Below are 22347 nucleotides of genomic sequence, written 5' to 3'. Positions count from 1 at the left end.
ACAATGAAAAGTAATAATGAATGCAACTGTATGAAACAAATTGAAAATATAAAACCCTCTGAGTTTATAAGAACATTTTTAAATAAAATAAAATGTTCCCTTCTCCCAGATTAGAAGAAAATCAAAATACCTCTCTTTGAACACTTTTAGAAGTAAATTGGGTGTCAAACTTTTTAAAGTTTATTTATTCCTTCCATGACTGAGAGTCACAGAGAGAGAGACAGAGACAGGAAGACAATACTCTCAACAAGGTCCTGACAATACAATCTACTACCACCCTCAGCCAGCCCAGATCATGGGCACCTATGTGCTCATGTACTCTGAGAGGTCTCAGGACATGAACCTGGAGGCTTCCCCTATCGATTAGCCTCATAGTATTGCACATGACTGCTGCATCACTGTCCAGCACGTTGGATACCAATCTTATAGTGATAGCTGGCAGTTAAAAATGAAGCATTTGTCTTGACTTCTCTGTATGAACTATATTTCAAGATAACTGAAGAGCCCTAGCACATGAGGTAAAGTTCTTTTCAACAAAAGTAATGTAGTTAACACATAAGAATAGAAGGAATAATATATTTTTAAAAATCACTATTTTGTTATCCCTAACGAAATAATTGCTTTGAGCAATAATCATCAATAAATGAAAACTTTGGAACAAATGTTGATAGAGAACTTTCTTGATGAGGGAACAGACTAGTAATCACTAAAATATGGGACCAGTCAGAAACTATGTACATCCTGATGTGATGTAATAGGAAGCATATAGCAGAAAAATTTAAAAATTGTTAAAAATTTATTAAAATTATCTTAAAATAGTATTTTTAAAGTTGAACTTTAAATGACAAAAAATAGCACAGTGTAGCATCTCTATTTCATGACATTGTCCCAATTCATCTTTCTGCCATTATTTCCTGTTAATTCCTATGCTTTTGGCTGTCAATACAAATGGTGCTGTTGACTTAATTTTTCTAGAACTTACAAGCATGCTCACAAAAAGTACACACTGAATATTTACTCTGTGCCAGACACTGTTACAGACCTAGGATGCCAAAAAGTAAATGAATCCTATTCACTCTGAATTGGGTGTTCATTTGGTTTCCTTCAAACGAAGCTTTCCATAATCACCACGTTAAATTCTTATACCTTTATGTCTACTCAAATGCATCTTCCTCTGAGAACCCTTCATCGTACTTCCTCCCTGGTGAAAAATCATGTGTCCCTGCTCTCTGTCCCCATAGCTCTTTGAAATTACAATACTTACTGCTTTATGCGCTATATAATCGTAACATGTGGGTGTGTTGTTCATGCTGAATAATAACTAGTATTTACTGAGTATACCATGGACTGTGCTAAGCACTTTAAATGCTTAGCATCTTTTTTTTTTTCTAAGAACCTTACAAGGTATTTGCATTCTACTTACTAGGGATGAGAAAACTGATCCTTAAAGGCAGTGAGTAATTTGCCTTCAGCCTTCTGAGTTCAGAATTTTGACTCTTTGTCTTCAAATTTTTCAAAAATTTTCCCTTTATTCTTCCATGGTCTTCAAAGTTTCAAGCAAGTTTTCATTGTCTAGTTAAGATGTAAGTATACAGACGTATGCTGACTTAGATATAACATAGTATGCAGAAGACAGAAAATGTCAACTAAGGCCAAGAAAGTCAAAGAGGAATACATAGGTGAGATGTATAAAATATGTAGATAAAATATGGGAGAAAGGCATATACATGGTGGGGAGTGGGAGGGGGCAAGTTGCTTACTCCTTGATACAACTCTTCTTCATGTCAGATGTTCAGGGGGATAATGAGTGCCAATGAGATCACTGTGGGCTTCCAGAATCTGGTTCTTAACTACCACTTCGCATAACACACAGTAAGCACTCAATAAAATTTCCCTGAATTAAAAAAAAATAGGTATTCATTAAAATGGATCCAGACCATCTCCTCTGAGCTCGTTCTCAAAAATATCATTCTATTATTATGTTGCAAAGACAATATGAACCTTAAAGAGAAAAGTAGTATATTTTTCAGTGAATTCTCAATTTAAGGAAAGGCCTTAAAATTAATTCAAATAAATTAATGTGAACTCTTGTGGGGACAGCTGCCAACATCAGTAAATTCAGCTCTGTGTTACATAGCTCCTGCTTATTCAGGAATTACACGGGCTTGCCAACGATAGCTGTTGACTGAAATAAATATTTGATTTTGTTGTTTTACCCCACTCTATTTATTAAACAAGTTCTTGTATGCAACTATCCTAGAGAGTGAATATTGTTAAATCTCTACCAGATATATTTCTGACAAACTCATACTGTTGAGTTAATGATAATTTGGAAATATCTGATATTTTCTTTCTTTCCTCTGATTTTTCAAACTTTTTATACATCTGCTCAGAATTTCTGGATTTGTTGACTAATGATAGAACACTTTTCACAGAAGACCTAGTAAAATAATGTCATTTTTAGTCTTTAACTCACACCTATGGTCTCAAATGATTAGACATGCAATTCTGAACTTGATTTATGAAGAATGGAGTCCAATACTCTGGCCTTAGGCCTGAATGTTGGGATGGCAGAAACCCGTACTGGAAAAATTTGGTTTTCCAAGTAGATGAGGTTGATTAATGAAGAGGTTCTTCTCAAATTCAGCTCCCCTGAGAGTGAGCTGCTGTGCTTCCTGGAGCTGAAAATGGAATACTGGGGCTGATTATTCTTAGCACCAAATGATTACTGACATTATTTTTAATGTCTCCATAACTATAGGTAAAAAAAACCCAGACTTAATGAAAAGAAAATAAAACTCTATATATTGGAAAGTAGAGACTAGTTTGTCTAACTTAGGTCAATAGCTCATGGGAAAATCAATTAATCAATTGAGAGTCATTTAAACAAAAAGAACATGTAAGTGGTTTTTGAAATTTTTTTTTTTTTTGGTCTAGAGAGAAAAAAAAAAAACCCTATATTTTGCTCCTTTAAAAGTTAAGAACAGACAGCAATCTACTAAGAACCAAAAGTCAAGTTAAATAAATGATAAAACCATAGCAAAGAAGTAGATTTAAGTTACTAGACTAGGTATTAAAAACTATTTTAAAAATACATATTGATTTTATGAAAAATATAATTTGACTTTGTTACCTTTTGGATACAGGATGCATGTGAAAATAGGCAGTTAGAAAGTAAAGTCAACATGTGTGGAAAAAGATATCCAGCATATACACATGTCCAAAGGAAAAAGGACCAGAAGTAGTGAGGCAGACCAAGACACTGTGAGAGACAGAGATGAAGACACAAAGAAAAAGAGAGAGAGAAAAACAAAGGGACAGAAAGAGTAAGAGAGGCATGTAGATACATATGAAAATACAGAAGGTGGTATAAAGGGAGAGCTAAAAAAAATTTTTATTAGTTCAACAAATATTTATTGAGGTAAAAACAGGTCCAGGTAAGAGGCAGACAGGGGAAGCTCTGTAGTTCTTTGAGCCTGACCAAAGTGTACCCAGCAGTTGACTGAACCTGTACAAAATTATTTTTGAGGGCCTACTAAGTTCCAAAGCACTGTTCTAGATACTAAGGGCACAAAAGGAGGAATAAAATAGACTCCTTATCCTCTAAGAACTTATTGAAAACTTGAGCTGGGCCTATGAATGACCTATCTTCTAGAACCATCATTTTTATAAAAAAAATTATATAGGATGCATGTGCTCAATAGAGACATAGAGGGAGGAAGGGAGGGAGGTAGAAAGGAGAAAGAGGGAGAGAGAGAGAAAGCATCTCATGAGGCAATATGACCACACTGCAATCCCTTCTCCTCCATTGTCCTCTCTGGATTTGGGGCATGCATGGATACACTGGGCACGTTTTTCAAGCCACAGGGTCCTGGATTTGAATAGTTGACCATATGGGATCCAGCTTCCTTAACCACTACACCACTTGGCTGGTCCTAAATAATTTGGTATCTGGGAGATAACTGAAACCACCCTTTACTTTATCCCCCTTTTAAATTCAATACTACTTTTGGCTCAGTTAGGTCTGGGTAGCAATGAACAATCAAAACAAAATCATCACCCTCTCCTACCGGCCTCCTCTCACACCCAAACACTCTGGAAAAAATATATAAACAAATAAATACATAGCTCCCACTTAAACCTAAAAATAAAACAGTGCTGTGCATTAGAAATAATGTGAGCCACATTTTAAATTTCCTTGGAGCTACACTTAAAAAGTTTATATACCATTCTTGGGTATTTACTCAAAGGATAGTAAATCATTCTGTCTGAGAAACATTTGCACACTATGATAACTACAACATCATTCACAGTAGCCAAGTCATAGAAACAATCTAAATGCCCCACAACCAATGAATAGATTTAAGAAAATATGGCACATATACCATCATGAAATACTACTCAGCTATAAATAACAATGATCTCCTATCATTTGATGCCAAGTGGATGAACCTAGAAGATATAATGCTAAGTGAAACAAGCCAGGTTATGAAAGACAAATACTATATGCCTCTACTTAACATATACTGAATATCTACACTCTATGGTGGATACTGAAGGGTCCGGAGGCATAGAAGTAGAGAAAGTAATGGTAGACACCAGAAGCTGCAGGAAAGGGATAGGGTAGGGAGAAAATTATTAACAGACACAAGAATGCATGTAAACAAGTAAATAGGTTATAGAATAGCATACCACATCAGAGTAAAAAATTGTGACTGTCAATTCATTATGTGCTTCCAAAAAAATCCCCCCAAAACAAAAATAGTAGAATGATTATTGAATGTGCACAGCATAATGTAATGTCCACTGCTGAATAAGATGAAATTGTCTATATCCTTGATTTGATTATTATACACTGTATACATACTTTGGAAAACCATACTGTACCTCACAAAGATGCATGATGATCATATGTAAATCAGAAATCAAAATTAAAAAATTATTTAGAAAGGTAAAATTAATTTTAATAATATATTTTATTTAACCTCTGCATATAAAATGTATAATTTCAACATGTAATTAACATAAAATTTATTAATATTTTACATTCTTTTTTCATGTTAAGATTTGGAAGTTAGGTGTGTATTTTATACTTATAGCATATCTCAATTTGGACTAGCCACATTTCAAACACATTTCAAGTGCTCAGTAGCCAAATATGCCTAGTGGATACCATATTGAACAACAACAAAAAGACCTGCAGCACTACTTCTAAGTGGATTGTATATCCTTTCTTATTGTTAGCTGTACCAGAAACCCAGAGAAATTTAAATAAAATCTAAATACTAACTTTTGTTTGCTGAACCCTTTAAATAGTACATAATATGGTGTTTTGTAACCTGCCTTTTAGTATTTATGTTTTAAGCATGAAGAAAGTGAGTTGAGGTTTATACATGGATTTAGGTAGATACAATCTACCAGAGGTTGAGAAGGAAAACTCCATGTGAGAGATTATGGTTCTACAAGCCACCCCTGCCATGCATTTAGGTAAATTGAGTAGGCTTGTATCATTGTTCTTGTGCCCTATGTAGCCCTATGTCAAGCACTTATCAATATAGATTATAGGTTCCTTGCAAGCCTATACCACCATTATCTGTTTCTGTTTCTCTAGCACTTAGCATAGTGCTTACTGTATAGCTGGTGCTCAATAAATGTCTACTAAACAAATAAATGAATTTAAATAAATAAGTTTCTCATTTACATTAGACACATTTCAAGTGCCTATAGGCACATATGGTCTATGGCTACCATGTTGGACAGCATAGATGTAGAAAAACTCCATCATCACAGAAAGTACTTTGGACAGCACTGTTGTAGAGCACTATTTGACTTGTTAGGTGACAGCATGCCCCTGGAGACAACAAAAATCTTTTTTTTTAGCGAACAAGTGAGAATACCAGTAATATTAAATAAAAAGGAAGCAAAAACACTAGTAAATCCATAATTCAGCCCCTGAAAAGTTCAAGTGCAATGCCATTTTGTTATCTACTGGAAAAAATAAACTCGTCTAATTCTTTCTCCCTCTTAGAGCTTCTCACCTCGATTCTCATCAGGTACAGTCCTAGCAAGTACCCCTTACCCTCTAGCTCAAATATGTGACAAATGCTTTCCTTTATTTTCTGAGATATGTTGGCACTTTCAAAAGGAACTAATATAAAAGTGGGGGAAGGAGGAGGAGGATAAAAAATATATAAAAAAAACATGAAAATAGTCATTACATACAATATAAATCTTTTTAAAGTTTACCTATTTATTTCTAATGAGAAAAAGAAAGAGATAAACACACAGAGACATGACCCCCAACAGGTCTGGACTATGTGATCTACCCCCAGCTTCAGTCAGTCTCAGATCAGGAGGATATAAGCATACCCAGTGTACTCAGGGAAGTTTTACTTTCTTTCTTCTTTTTTTCTTTTTTTGGAGAGGATTTTGCTATAGGGTGTGTGTGCTCGCCAGACAGACAGAGAGAGACAGAGAGACAGAAAGCGAGAAATAACCCCCCAGAGGGGATGGCCATGCCACAATCCCTTCTCCTCTCGGGATCTTGGGTACGCACGCACATGCGCCCGGCGTGAGTTTAAGCCACCAGGTCCGGGACTCGAACCGCAGTCGACTACATGGGAATCCAGCGACATAGCCATTACGCTAACTGTTGGTTCCAGGGAGGTTTTCAAATGTAAACGTGGAATCTTCCCATGTGGGTCAGCCTAACAAAGCATTGAGTTTTACTGCTATGCCACCATCCAGCCCCAGATATATCATTTCTTGAACCTAAGAATCCCAGAAAAAATAGTGAAGTGCTTAAAGAAATCCTACATTTCCTTACTAACGTCTGATAGGCTAGCACAATCCTGCAGGTCTATTAAGTATGAACTGCATTCCTTTCTTTCTAGCCCCTAGCCTCAGCCTGGAGAACCCAGGGATGTCATCATGGTTCTTGCAATACAGTAGTTAGAGCATTTGAGTATGTACCTCATCCTCCACTTAAGGCACCTCTAAAGAACATTCCATTTTTCTGCCTCTCTCTCTTTTGTCTTTTATTTTTTTGCCATAAGGTGTGTGTACTCGCTGGAGAGAGACAGAAAGGGGGAAAGGGAAAGTGAGAAATCTCCCCACCACCACCACCACCACCTGGGGAATAGCCATACTGCAATACCTTCTCCTCTGCAGATTTTGGGCATGCATGCACACATGTCCAGTGTGATTTTCAAGCCACCTGGTCCAGGACTTGAATTGCCATGGGAGTTCAGTGCCTTAAACACCATGCCACCTGCTGGTCCCACATTCCATTTCTCTATAAACAAAACTTTTCCCTGCTTCAAATGCTGTTGCCTACTGTCAGGCAAGACCCCTCTCCCTTAGTTTTCTATTGAGGACTGACAGTCATGCCTAATTATAGTCGACTGTAGAACTGGTCATGACTTTGACCTTCAGCTATTGTGAATCACCTAGTGACACAGTTCCTATGCCTAGCTGACCAGGATTATCTGAGCAACTGTACGAATTTCACACTCCTGGATTCCACTCCAGATTTCTAAATCAAGTCTTTGGCAGCAGTCTCTCGAAATCTTCATATTTGACAACTATTCTAGGACACTTTGTCTCAATTAAGGATTATTGATCTGTTTCCTTTGTATTCAGATAGTCAACTCTGCCCACATCTGGATCATTCGGTAAGGACCTCCCTCATCCTTACTCTGTCACTTTCCAGTGTGACAAAGAAACAGGATCTTAACCATATCATCCGTATAGATGGGGTAGGGCAGAGACAAGGGGGGTTTCATATAAGCTAAAAGTCTCTACAATCTTACTTCCTTTCTAGAGAAGTTAGTTTATGATATGGGATCGAAATATTCCTACAAAATTCACTGCCAGCCAAGTGATAGTAAGGATCCAGCAGGATGTATTTCCATATTAATTAACAGGCAAAGTGCTAGCCTCAAAGGACAATACTGAGAATGCAAAACACGAATATAATCTAGGAAATGAGATGCATGACTTATCAGGAATTCAAGCTCTTAATGCAGCTTAATGTATGTTGCCAGTGTTCATATTTTGACATTTCAAATACAAAATTACTTACCCTTGACCAATTTTTTCAAATCTTGTGTATTTTTTCTTTGGATCCCCAACACTCACAATGCTTCCTGATAGAGAGGTGAGGGGAGAAAGGGAGAAAGAGAGGAAGAAAGAGAGAGAGATAAATTTAAATTGATTGAATTATTTCCCTTTAATAATAAATATTACAAGATGCCAGAGTGAATGACAAACAAAATATTAGGCCAATATTCTCATATGATTTCTATAACTTATACTGAAATTATTTATTCTGATAATACAATTTGTTAAAATAACAAACAACAATATATTTGTTAAATTAGTAATAATAACCTATGCTACTTATATTCCAAATTGATAATGCTAAAGAAACAACAAGGACAGGGGCCAGTATTTGGCATGATGGTTAAGGGACTGGACTCCTACATGGTTGACTGTGGGTGAGTCCTGGACTTGGCAGCTTGAAAATCACTCTAAGCACATGTGTGTGCATGCCGAAAATCTCAGGAGGAGAATGGAGAAGAAGGGATTTTGGTGTGGCCATAACCCCTGGGGGTGATTTCTCACTTTCCCTCTCTGTGTCTGTCTTTCTCAGTGAGGGCAGGTGCCGTTTGGCAGAACAAATCTAAAAACCAGGGACTAATCACAACCTGATACTTAAAAAAAAGTTCTCATAAAATGGAATTGAAGATTAGGAGTTAAACTCATCTAAAAACTTGTACATACTATTTAATAAAATCACCATCTTCTCTGAATTGAAAAAAACTTGAGCACCATGCTACATTCAATTCTGCCGGACAAATATCTATAGAATAATTACTGTGCAATAGTACTGTGTTAATGGTGATAATGGATAGGGATGGGGATAAAGAAGAACAAAGCTTGATCATAAAATAGTGAGACTATTTTTTTGTTTGTTTTTATAAGAGAGATTTTTGCTATAGGGCACATATGCTCACCAGAGAGACAGAGACAGAAAGCGAGAAATCACCCCCCTGGGGGGGATGGCCACGCCACAATGCCTTCTCCTACAGTCTCCTCTCAGGATCTTGGGCACGCACATACACACATCCAGCGTGAGTTTCAAGCCACCACATCCAGGACTCGAATCATGGTTGACTGCATGGGAGTCCAGTGATGTAACCATTACTTCAACTGCTGGTCCCTTGAGGCTTAGGCTTTTTAAAAACATACATCTCTGAACCTAGAACCTTACTAGTGCTCCAAATAAAGTTTATTTATTTCATTCATGATGGAAGTGTATTTATTTTATTCATGTTTATGAGAGAGAAGCATCCTTAGCAAGGTCTTATCACTCCACAGTCCCCTTCCCTGAGTCTTCCAGCTCTTCAGGACCCTGGGCACATGTGCATGTGCTCAACATGTTTCAGGTCAACAAGCTGGGGACCCAAATCCACAACTGGCCAAGTGGCTAATAGCACTGCATTTCAGTAGCTACCGACTGTACCACTGATCCTTCCTACTTTGGATCCTAGTAATGTATCACTAACCAGTGCTTAGGTCTTCACATATGCTCCTCTTTCCCCTTTCCTATCAAACCCATGAATTCCTAATTTATTACCATCTTTTGCCTAGGCTATTCTAACAGCCTCCTAGCTGGACTCCCTCTTGCCAACCTTCTATTCCAGTCCAGACTCCATACCTCTATCAGGATGTTCTAAGTGGAGACCTGACTGTGATTCTCTTGTTCAGGATTCTTGAAGGTTTTCTAGCACCTAAAGGGTACAGCCTAAACTCCTTGCCTCATGATCTGGCTCCTGCTCCATTCTCCTCATATTTTATAACTTCCTTACTAGAACCGTATGTTCTAACTAATTGTAGTTAATGGTCATCTCCTCCTTAACAGTTTGACTTCCCCTCCTACAACTGTAGCACCACCCAACACCATTAATTCTCTATTCATGTAACATTGAACAAGTTAGAATTCCCAGGCATATGCCTTTAAGTACTCTTTGCATGCCATTCTCTTGCCTGAAATGTCCTTCCCACATTTTCTTCAAGCCAAGATTCTACTTGTGCTTCAAAACCCAGATGTTACATCTTCTAGGAAGCCTTCCCTAATCCCTTTGAATAAATTTATTAACCTTCCTTCTCTGTGCCTCAATTTTCTCTCTTTCTTTCTTTTCTTTTTTTTTTTTTTTTGAGAGGTTTTTTTCACTATAGGGCACATGCGCTCGCCAGACAGACAGAGAGAGACAGAGAGAGACAGAAAGCGAGAAATCAGCCCCCAGGGGGGATGGTCACACCACAATCCCTTCTCTTCCATTCTCCTCTCGGGATCTTGGGCACACACGCACTCGCGCCCGGCGTGAGTTTTAAGCTACCGGTTCCAGGACGTGAACCGGTGGACTAAGTGGGAGTCCAGTGACATAGCCATTACGCTAACTGCTGGTTCCCAATTTTCTCTCTTTCTTCATCTCTCTCTTTAACTCCTGTGCTTTCTCTGTACTTAACAAGTCATAATATATTTATATTTATCTACTGACATTGTCTTTTTGACTGTGTGTTAAGGTAGCCATGTTTTATTCATCTCTGTGTGCTTAGTGGCTCTTCACACAATGCTCTGTATGGAATATATCAGGCACTCAATAAGTATTTGTTGAGTTAAATGTATATAAAATTGAGCTGAATTCTTGAGTTGTTCAGAAGACTCAACTTAAACAATAATGTCCTTGGGGACCAGCAGTTAGCATAATGGCTATGTCGCTGGACTCCCATGTAGTTGACCGCAGCTTGAGTCTCAGACCCGGTGGCTTAAATTCATGCCGGGTGTGTGTGCGTGCATGTCCATCATATTTGTTGAGTTAAATGTATATAAAATTGAGCTGAATTCTTGAGTTGTTCAGAAGACTCAACTTAAACAATAATGTCCTTGGGGACCAGCAGTTAGCATAATGGCTATGTCGCTGGACTCCCATGTAGTTGACCGCAGCTTGAGTCTCAGACCCGGTGGCTTAAATTCATGCCGGGTGTGTGTGCGTGCATGTCCATCACCCCTAGGGGTGAATTTCTTGCTTTCTGTCTCTCTGTCTCTCTCTGTTTTCTTGGCAAGCTCACATGCCCTATAGCAGAAACCTCTCAATAAATAAATAAATAAATAATGACCTTGAGGGCTAATAGGTGGCATGGAGGTTAAGACACTGGACCCACATGGCCCATTGCATGGTTTGAGTCTTGGACCCAGTGGCTTGAAAGTCATGCTAGCCATGTGTGTGTGCATACCCAAAATCCTGAGAGGAAAATGGAGAAGGTACTGAGGCATGGCCATAGCCCTGGAAGAAAATTTCTCACTTTTCTTCTCTCTCTGGCAAGCATATGCACCCTATAGCAAAAACAAACAAAAACCTTAAAAAGAAAAAAAAGAAGTCCTTGAATAAAATATAAGAGAGTTCATGATTGTCTAATGGAATTCTATATCACTGAGAGCAATCCTTATTTAAATTAGCTGTTAATTAAGGTATTAGAGATTTACTTATTTATTTTTTATGAAATGACCAATTTAAAGTCTTGAAACCACAGTTTTATTAAGCATTTTATAGTCTTCTAAGTATATTTTACTATTAAGTTGCTAAGCAAACTCTTTTCCATAGACTAAGCAAAAAGCAAATAAGCTTCAGCCTAAGCTACTTTCTGAATTATAACAAATTCCAATTGGCAGGCTTCAGTTAATGAGGCCTCAGGGTAGTAAATTATTCAACCTTTATTTCCTTGGTAAGCGGGGGTGGTGGTGGGGAAACAGCTGGAAATAAATCCTTTCACAAGGATTACTTAAAGGCAACCATTTTGATGAGATTCTGCTTCTGAATTTAACTGCTGTTCAAATAAAATGGCCTCCCCACACCCATTCACCCTTCACAGGAGAGTGTGTGCTGCCACCTACTGCTGTTAGGCAAGTGCACAGGAGGCCTTGTTTACAATTCTGAATCACAAAATAAGCTTCTGAAGGGATCTCTTTCATCAGAGCGATTATAATTTGTATAAATGACAATTTTTAAAAAAGATTATGACACAAAACGAAAGAAAGGGAGATAAATCAGCAAACCAAAATGAAATGGGGGGGGAATTAGCAATTCCAGAACAATTTCCTACCAAAGCAACTCCCTAAATAAGAAACAAACTATTTTTAAAGTATAAGGTTTTAAGAAATCACTGAATACTAATATTTGAAAACAGTTTTCACTCTATGGCAAAAACAGACCATGAAAAATCTGCTCTGACATATTAAGCTCAGCTGAACTCCACCATTAAAAGATTATCCTAACGCTTTAGCATCATGAAGGCTTTTGATTCTGGAGAAAAAGGAAAAAAATTTCTAAATGTCAGTTCTATCTGAGGGTGGATTAGGAAAAAGAGTTTTGAGTGGGTAATGCTGGGGGATGGGGTGGGGGGGGGATTGAACAGGAAGAGTAGATGATTGTGATTGGCCAGAGGAGAAAAGTTGGAAACAAGTTTTCTGCATTGTACAATTTTGCTGACAGTGCTTTTTGAAAAATTTCAGTAACCTTTAAACACTTCTTTGTTTTCCAAAGGACCCAGACAGATCAGAAGGAACAAGGCAGACTCCGTCTGTCTGTCTGTGTAAAACTGAAAGATGATCTTTTCATTTCAGTCATTAATGATCCCTTGGTCTGACCCCTCTAGTCAGTATCTGCAGGGAAGATGAACAGATTGGCAGCTCTATAGTCTGGGCTGCCCCCCCCCTCACAATTGGATCCCTGAGGGAGAAGGTGAGGATGATTTAATAGAGGCTGCCATTTCTTCTTCTGCTTGTGTGTGAGGTCCACTGAGATGTGGGATGTTGGCCATCCCTCTATCTCTTTGCCTCCCTTTCCCCTCTCCTTCACCTCTCAGCACAGGCACTTCTACTCCTTCCCAAGCTCCAATGGGATCTTTGATTCCATAACCTTCAATTATTTTTATTCCAGGCTCAAATATCTTTGATTATCCTTGGTTTCAAACATTCTCACACTATAAGACCCTGTGCCCCAATTTTTTATACCAAAAAATATAAAGTAGCATAATAATAATTTATACTATATGCACTCATCAATGACTGAGCTCAGTTCCTATCACTAGGTCATTAAGTTTACTGGCCTGTAAACGAGGAACTTAAAAGCGAATGTCCTGTGGTGTGTCATGGCACCACAGGGTATGTTTTTGTTTTTATAATTTTTGCTGTAGGGCATGTATACTCAATGGAGAGACAGAGAAACAGAAAGAGAGAAAGTGAGATCATCCCTGGGGGATGGTCATGCTGCAATCCTTTCTCCATTGTTCTCTCAGGATTATGAGAATGCACATGCACATGCCTGGCATGTTTTTCAAATAGCACGTCCAGGACTTGAACTGCAAGGCTGGCCATGTGGGATTTTGCCATCTTAACCACCAGACCACAGGTGGGCCCTATTAGGTAGTATCTTTACTTCCATTTTCAGGTAAAGAAACTGAAGTTAGGAGATGTTAAATGACTTGGCTAAAACCATAGAGCTATTCTGTTTCTGTTACTCAGACCCAGTTATGACTCATCTCAAAGCTTATTCCATTACACTATCTTATTAAGCCTTTATACTCATGTAATAAAATAATAACTATCATTTATTGGACACCTACTATGTGCCAGATACTGTTGCTGAGGTATTTACCTGCATTATATGCATTTGGTTTTAATAATGGTATGAGATTGGTACTGTTGTTATTATTATTATTATTATTATTGGAGAGGTTTTTGCTATAGGGCGTGTGCACTCGCCAGAAAGACAGAGATAGATAGCGAGAAATCAGCCCCTAGGGTGGATGTCCACACTGCAATCATTCTCCTCCATTCTCCTCTCTGGATCTTGGTCAAGCATGCACACGCACCCGGCGTGAGTTTAAGCCACTGGGTCCAGGACTCGAACTGCAGTCAGCTACATGGGAGTTCAGCGACATAGTCATTATGCTAACTGCTGGTCCCAAGATTGGTACTATTACTATCCCTACTTTTTAGATGAAGAAATGGAGGCCCAGAAAAGTTAATTATCTGGCCCAAAGTGACATAGCCAGTGGTAATGTATCTGTGACTTGAATCTGGATCTTTCTGATTCTAATGTGTCTTCTTAACCATAGTTTAAGCTCTAAAATCCATCCTATGGGCAGATACCTAAAATGTAGTTATGATAACAGATAAGAAAGAAACAAAGACTCAGAAAGGTTAAATGACTTGGGAACCAGCAGTTAGTGTAATGGCTATGTCGCTGGACTCCCACGTAGTCAACCGTGGTTCGCATCCCGGACCCAGTGGCTTAAAACTCACGCCAGGCACATGGGCGTGCGTGCCCAAGATCCCGAGAGGAGAATGGAGGAGAAGGGAAAGGGATTGTGGCGTGACCATCCCCCCTGGGGGGGGTGATTTCTCGCTTTCTGTCTCTATGTCTCTCTCTGTCTGGTGAGCGCACACACCCTATAGTGAAAACCTCTCCAAAAAAAAAAAACAGAGAAAGGTTAAATGACATGTCTAAGGCTACCCATATATAATTGGCAGACAGACGGCACAGAGAGGGTAATGAAGCAGAAGCAGGAGAGCCTGATATTGTAGACTCTGAAGTATAGTTCAGCCTGTAACTGCTTCATGAGCAGCACTTCCCCATTTCTCTGCAGGTTCTTCCTGCCAAGATCTATAGGTACACAGTAAGGTTGGCAGTCACAGGTGCTCACTGGCTGGAGGGAAAATGATTCCCTCAAGGCTCAAGTACAAAGTCCAATCAATTTTTTTGTTTGTCTTTTAAATTTGCTGTAGAGTACATGCACTAACCTGGAGAGGCACAGAGAAAAAGAGAGAGAAAATGAGAAAGTTCCCCCTAGGGGGGCTGACCACATCTCAATCCCTTTTCCTCCATTTCCTTTAAGAATTTTTGAGCATACACACACACACACACACACACACACACACGGCTGGTGTGGTTTTCAAACTTCTGAGTCTGGGACTTGAACCACACAGTCAGCTATGTGGGATTTAACTGCCCTAACCACTATGCCACCTAGTTGACCCACTAAGTTAATTCTTAATGAAAGTATAAGCAAAATTAGCTTCCTTCTCTTCAGCATGTTGCTCAGTTAAGAACAGAATAAACAAAAAATCATAAAGGCCACAGTTCCAGCACCATTACAGGCTGCAAGCAAAGCTATATTTGGAGTTAAGGAAATAATGTTGGTTTCTCTGTAAGCTAACTTAACAAAGTGACAAATGCATTTTCATATACCTATAGAAACTTGAAACAGTTACCAAATAATTGTCATTTTTACCAATGTAAGACTGTTAGATTTTAAAATATTTTGTACTGATTTATTTTACATCATTTTTATGCTTCCTTTTCACACAAATAGACAGTTGGGATACAAAAAAGTAACTGGGCAGTATTGAAAGAAAACAGATCTGAGTTGAAACTCTGGCTCTGCCACTCATTAGTTTGGCAACTTTGTCACTTGTGCTTGTCACAGTTTAGTTTCACTGATCTATAAACTGAGTACATTGAAATGTACCACAAGGCATTATTGTAAATATGAACCCTAATACTGAATGGAAGTGGCTAGCAGAGAGGTATTCAATAAATAAAAAAAAATTATTGTTATTACACCAAATAGTTGACATAAGTGCTTAAGGCATATTTAATCATATAAAGTCAGTTTGGTAAATAAAGATCAGCAATTTCAGTTCTCGGTGCTTACTGACAGTTGTAGCCCCAACCTTTGTCTTTTCAAATATTTCCAGCTCAAAATGTCTTGCTGTTGACATTTTGGGCCTAAATACTAATAATCTGTTGTGAAGGGGGAGAGAAGAGAGCTGTCCTGTGGACTGGAGGATGTGTAGAAGCATCACTATTGAATAGAAGCCATTACCAGTCTCTGAATCCTGACATTGTTGAGTGCTCCCTGGAGGGGAAAATGGCCCTACCACCAACTCTGCAGAGCCTCCATGTGGCCTACTGCAGGGATTGCTCTCTTCCTTTTCTGAGGTCTTTTAGATTAAAATGTGCATGAAATGAGATAGCCGACTTTTCCCTAATTATATCACCCTATTAAATCTCATCTTTCGGAAACACTTGGTGGTGTGGTAGTGAAGGCAACTGGAAACCATATGGCTAACTTACTATTGGGAGTCCTGGATCCAATGGCTTGGGAAACTTGCCAGGCGTGTGTGCATGGGTATCTAAGATCCCAAGAAGAGAGTGGAGGAGAAGGAATTGTGATGTGGCAATTCCCCCCAACCCCGAAGGAGGGGTTCTTTCTCACTTTCTCCCTCTCTCTGTTTCTAGTGAGTGTGTATACTCTCTAGCAAATTAAAACAAACATCTTATTTTCCAAAGAAAATTGAAGTTTCTTCATAACAGAAAATTATCTTTCCATTATGTCCCCCATAGCTTCTTTTTATTTATTTGTGTTTTTTTGGAGAGTTTTTTGCTGTAGGGCGTGTGCGCTCATCAGAAAGACAGACAGAGACAGAGAGACAGAAAGTGAGAAATCACCCCCCAGGGGGGATGGCCACGCCGCAATCCCTTCTCCTCCATTCTCCTCTCGGGATCTTGGGCACACATGAACACGTGCCTGGCGTGAGTTTAAGCCACTGGGTCCGGGACTCGAACTGCGGTTGACTACATGGGAGTCCAGCAACATAGCCATTATGCTAACTCCTGGTCCCACTCCCATAGCTTCTTGTATATTAATTCAAACAAGTAGGAACTCAATAAAAATGCATTTGTTTGCTCGTGTTTTTCATTCATTCACTCACCAAGCATTTGTTGAGTGCCTTTGTGTAACAGGCACTTACTAGAGATTACACATATAGGGGGAAAAAAGATGGGCTCTGACCTTAAGGAGCTCATGGTATATTCTGGAGGAGACAGACTAGTAATTGTCATAAAATGCTGTAATAAATGCAGTAAAATAAAAAAGGGCCCAGATTCAGATTCAGAGAGACATGGAAGGCTTTCCTGAGGAGGCAACTTTAGAGTTGAATTTTGAAGTATAAGTTAGGTACTGATAATTTGCGGTACTGATAATCTAGCTAGATGTTTTTATAATATGAATTTAATGAATATGCTTCACAGACTTATCATTTTTCAGTAGAGGATGTATTTCTTTATCTTCTTGACCCAGAAAGCTAAATGGAGGGCAAGCGTTTTGTAAAACTGGGGCAACAAGTATGCATGTATGCACTAACACCACTGTGGATGGGGACTACAAGCATTTACTGGCTCTGCCTCCCTCCCCACATAGAAATTTTCCTAAATTAAGAGAAAAGCCTATATTATTTGTGGTTGTAAGTTTTGATTTATTGCACTAAGCTTTCAGGTTGACTTATCTATCATGATTGATCAGCAGGGAGACCCTTAGGGTAGGATCATAAGATATTTTATTAGACTATCTAATCCCTTTAGGAGGCATAATATTAAAACAAAATTTATTACTTAATTTATTATGTCACATTTCTACCTTAAATGATTTTGCTTCAAGTAAAAATAGTTTCTGTTATTAGGAGCATAAAGGAGGGCACAATCTGGCATATACACTGAGTCCTAAAGTTATTATCTTAAGACTTCAGGTAGCCTAAAGTCTTTTTACAAGCAGATTCAAACTTCTAAGGGATCAATTCCCATTCTAGTTTATAAGAAAGTCTCCCATTAAAAAGACATGATGGCAAAAGAACTCACTTAGCTTCTCTAGGATCTCCTCATCTGTCATCTTGGATTTTTTCCTTTGCCGATCCGTGTTCCTGTACAAAGTACTAGAATTGGCATTCTCAGCAGAAGGTGGTGTAACCTCTTTATTTGGTGCTGCTGGTGAAGCAATGGATTCAACCACAGAACGAGTGTAGATCTAAAAGACAAAAAAAAAAAAATTCGAAAGTTCTACAATGAAAGTATCAGGCCAGGAAAGAGTTCAGAGTCAAGATATTGTCATTATAAATGACTTTTTAAAGACAAGTAGTTTTCTATTAAAAAAGAACTTTAAGGGGCCAGCGGGTAGCATAGTGGTTAATGTGCTGGACTCCCACGTGGTTAACTGTGGTTCAAGTCCTAGACCCAGTGGATTGAAACTCACACTGGGTGAGTGTGTGTGTGTGTGTGTGTGTGTGTGTGTGTGTGTATGTGTGTGTGTGTGTGTGTGTGTGTGTGTCCATGCCCAAAATCCCAAGAGGAGAATGGAGGAGAAGGCACTGTGGTGTGGCTATCCCCGCTGGGGGATGATTTCTCACTTTCTGTCTCTCCAGCAAGGATACATGTCCTATAGTAAAAAATCCCTAAAAACAAAAACTTTAAGCTTCAAATATACTGTTCTTGAAAGACCTAGGAGCTAGTCATTTGAAATTCTTATTCATGCCCCGCTGATTCTAATCTAGGTGCCTCTATTTATGCAATTCTTTCTACCTTGTTCACATTGATTTCCTTCTCTATATTAATTTCTTCAGAACTTTAATAACATGGCAGTTATCAATGTATTATTTGGTATTATTCTCTAATTGTTGGATGTGCTAATCTTGTATCCTCAGATAGCAACCTCAAAAACCAATATTTTAATTTTGTTCTAGCTCTGGGAACATAGGAGATATGCTCAACACACACCAACAGATTAACTATAATCCAACTCCATTACTGTACTAAAGGGCATTTTTAAAAAATCATTTGGAAATAGTCCCTTTGACTTACTGATTTAGTATGCTCTGGTCTTGGTGCAATGACTGGTGGGGGCTCATTGTCATCTTCTTCTTCTTCCTCTTCTTCATCTTCTTCTTCAGAAGCAGGAGGAGCCAAAGGAGGCTCCGATGCTGTTTTTGTACTCTAATGACAAAAAAAAAAAAAAAAAGCAAAATTTAAAGACCAGGTATTAAATTATTATTACTTTTCTTCAGAAATGAGACAAGAAAAATGAAGTATTTAAGCATGTAGGGACAGGAAAAATCAGCAACTTTTATAAATGAACAGAACCATCTATAATTTGATGGTCAGGATCTGCTCATATTCAGAGATGAATTCATATCATGGTTTAAAGGACTATGAACCATACAAAATCCTCTTTATTTTTCACTGAGCTCAAAAAGAGTGGAACTACTGAATTAGTATTTCAAAGTTCAAAGGAATATGTTAAAATCAAATTAATTGCTGTAAAATCCTTGAACCTACACTGGGCATATTGTTCATTTATTAACTGACAATTTGTCATTTGAAAAGGGTTACTTTCTGCCTAAAAGTCAGAGCATGTATATGGACATGGTATTAATACAGCTGTACAAATATTAAGAGCAAGCAAGCCAATGAATGGTTCTTCCCTATTTAGTTTCCTTGAAAAAAGTACTCAGAGAGCAGCAGACATGAATGAAGATCGAAGGAATACCCATCTGCATAAATAATTACTCAGTATTAACCAACAGGTAAATGGTGATTTGGACTGTTTTATAAACTGCAATATCACTTCCACAACAATAAGGACAATAACTACAGTATCTAGGGTCAGTTCTTGATCATTCACATAAATGCAGGAGTAAAATGGTTCCAAAGTATGATTCTGAAAGAACTATGGCCATGGTTCTCAAAGTGTGATCCCCAGATCAGTATCATCAAGGAACTTGTTAGAAATGTAAATTCTAGACTTATAAATCAGAAACTCTAGAAGTGGCACCTAGCAATCTACGTTACAACAAGCCCTCCAGGTGATCCTGATATACATTCAAGTTCAAAAACTATGAACTACAGTAGAGGTCTGTACCATCCAATATGATAGTCACTACCACATGTGGTTATTGAACACTTAAAATGTGGCTAGTCTGAATTGAAATTTGTTAAGTATAAAATACATCCTAGATACTGTATACTGAATATAAAAAAGTCATGAAATATTTCGTTAATGCTTTTTGTATTGATTATATGTTGAAATGGTAGTATTTTCAGTATACTGGATTAAATAAAACATTAAGATTAATGTTATCTGTTTCATTTTTTAAATGCGGTTACTAGAAAATTTAAAGTTACATATATGGCTTCTATTATATTTCTGTTTGACAATGCTAGTATAGGTGGTTTTGTGATTTGCTTTGTTTTCATTTAGTGCAATGATTGATGGATTTTGTTTAGGATGTTAGGTATCCTGGAACCAGGTAATCCTACAACAAATTTTTATTCCTTGAGGAAAAAGTTCCTAAGGTAGTTATGGCAGCCTATTAATAGACTATATTATATCAAAGAACTTCAGTCTGTGATTCAAAATTCAAAGTGGATTTTCTACAACTTTTTATAAACCCATAATGCAGTAATAAGGTATTATGTATCTGATAGGAGCCATCAAAATTTATCTATTGTGAGAAAAAAGATAATCTAGAATTTATAAATGTTTGAAAGAATATTTGATTGCCCTGATATAGATGCTGAGTGGTCTATATGCAGAAGCTTAGATATTTACTAGACATTGATTTTCTCATTTATATACCTATATTTATTCTTAGTTGAGCTACTACAACTGGACTATTATTGTATCATAACTATGTAGATAGTAATAGGTTGTTAATTTAATTTTCCAGATTAAAAGAAATCACTTTCTTCTTGTGAAACACTATGTCATCAGGGCACTTCAACAGGCACAGGGAGAAATCACCTTTGGGTTATTGGGATTTACTTTAATATTACTTTGATATTAAGTCTAATGCATGTTTTACACAGGCTGCGATCAAGAATGCCCCTAATCGGACCAGCAGTTAACGTGATGGCTATGTCACTGGACTCACATGTAGTCGACCATGGTTCAAGTCCCAGACCCAGTGGCTTAAACTCACACCGGGCGCGTGTATGTGCGTGCCCAAGATCCCGAGAGGTGGGGAAATGGAGAAAAGATTGCCATCACTACACCCCAGTGGGAGGTGCGTTCTCCCTTTCTCTGTCTCAGTCTCTCTTTGGCATGTGCCCTCGGGCAGTTAAAACAAATTCCAAAGTCATACTCAACCCAATAAATAAATAAATAAATAAATAAATAAATAAATAAATAAAAGAATGCTCCAAACCACTCTTCTTTTGTAGAGGAGCAGAACTGTACATAAGCTATTTTTTTATATGGCGAATGGTACTATTTTGTCTACTAGGCAATGTGAACATTGCCCAAGGATGATAAGATTTACATGGGATTATGAAAATGCTTCAGGTTAGAAATAAATCATCAGCTCCAAAGTATAAAATCCAAAATAACAAATGTCTAAATAGCTATCTTTTTCTTTTTCTTTTTTTTTTGGAGAGATTTTTTTTGCTACAGGGCGCTTGCACTGGCTAAACAGACAGAGAGAGACATAGAGACAGAAAGCGAGAAATCACCCCCCAAGGGGGATGGTCATGCCGCATGCAATCCCTTCTCTTCCATTTTCCTCTCGGGATCTTGGGCACGCACGCATACGCGCCCGGCGTGAGTTTTAAGCCACCGGGTCCGGGACACAAACCACGGTTGACTACGTGGGAGTCCAGCGACATACCCATTATGCTAATTGCTGGTTCCTCTAAATATCTATTATAACAATATGTCAACTACTAGTCATATAAATTTAGCATTTATAGAAATTTCATTACATTACAAACAAATTACAGGTTAAATTTTCTTATTTAGTAACAATTCCTGAGTATTTGCAATGATTTTTCAAGAAATTAAACCTAACCATAAATTAAATGCTACCTGTAATAAAATAATTTCAAAATCAATACTTAAAAATCACTTCAGGAAGCTTAAAAATATATAAACTGGGGTATAAGGGTCCTTTAATATGTTTAATACAATACACCATGTGGCCTCTACAAGTGATAGTATACAGCATACAGTCTACAGGATTTAAAAATGGCCCTATTGATGAATATAATGACCCAAAGTCACATTTTATAGGTCCAACCCTTAGATTGGCATGAAGACCGATCAGTGCTTACTAGTCAAAGGGTAACCTTGAACACCTCAAGTCTGGATAAAATCCACCTGCAAAATTTTATTGACTATTTCTTAGCATTCACTAGTATCTCAAATATTCTAATTTCTAAGGGACGACACTCCCCATCTCCAAGGATAGACTTAGGAGACTATTAGAAAACCTGAGGTTTTCATCCTGTGAATGTTTGTGAGAAAGAGGAAAAAGTGTTTACTTTTGATAAATTACTATCTTTTTTTTAAAAAAGATTTACTTTATTTATCATTATTTTTTAAATTTGCTACAGAGTATGTGTGCTCATCAGAGAGAGAAAGAGAGAGAGAGTGAGAGAGAGAGAGAAAGTGAGA

At 37.9% G+C, this 22347-nt stretch overlaps 1 protein-coding gene across 9 annotated transcripts in view; it reads right to left on the bottom strand.

Annotated features, from left to right (window-relative positions):
• The window catches only part of PAK3 (p21 (RAC1) activated kinase 3), a 320142-nt gene that overhangs the window by 63313 nt on the left and 234482 nt on the right, over positions 1 to 22347 (bottom strand). For all 9 annotated transcript variants that reach the window (XM_006167722.3, XM_027767967.1, XM_006167732.3 and 6 more), the window contains 3 exons: positions 18762 to 18893; positions 17766 to 17931; positions 8084 to 8147 (listed from right to left, as the gene is read on the bottom strand). In XM_006167722.3, the coding sequence (XP_006167784.1) occupies positions 8084 to 8147; positions 17766 to 17931; positions 18762 to 18893 (362 nt within the window). The remainder of the gene's footprint in view (positions 1 to 8083; positions 8148 to 17765; positions 17932 to 18761; positions 18894 to 22347) is intronic.

This window comes from Tupaia chinensis, unplaced genomic scaffold, assembly GCF_000334495.1.
Source record: "Tupaia chinensis unplaced genomic scaffold, TupChi_1.0 Scaffold144991_2, whole genome shotgun sequence".
Classification (NCBI taxonomy): Eukaryota; Metazoa; Chordata; class Mammalia; order Scandentia; family Tupaiidae; genus Tupaia; species Tupaia belangeri.
The sequence above is the reverse complement of the archived record's forward strand: the minus strand, read 5'-3'. Positions and strand labels throughout refer to the sequence as shown.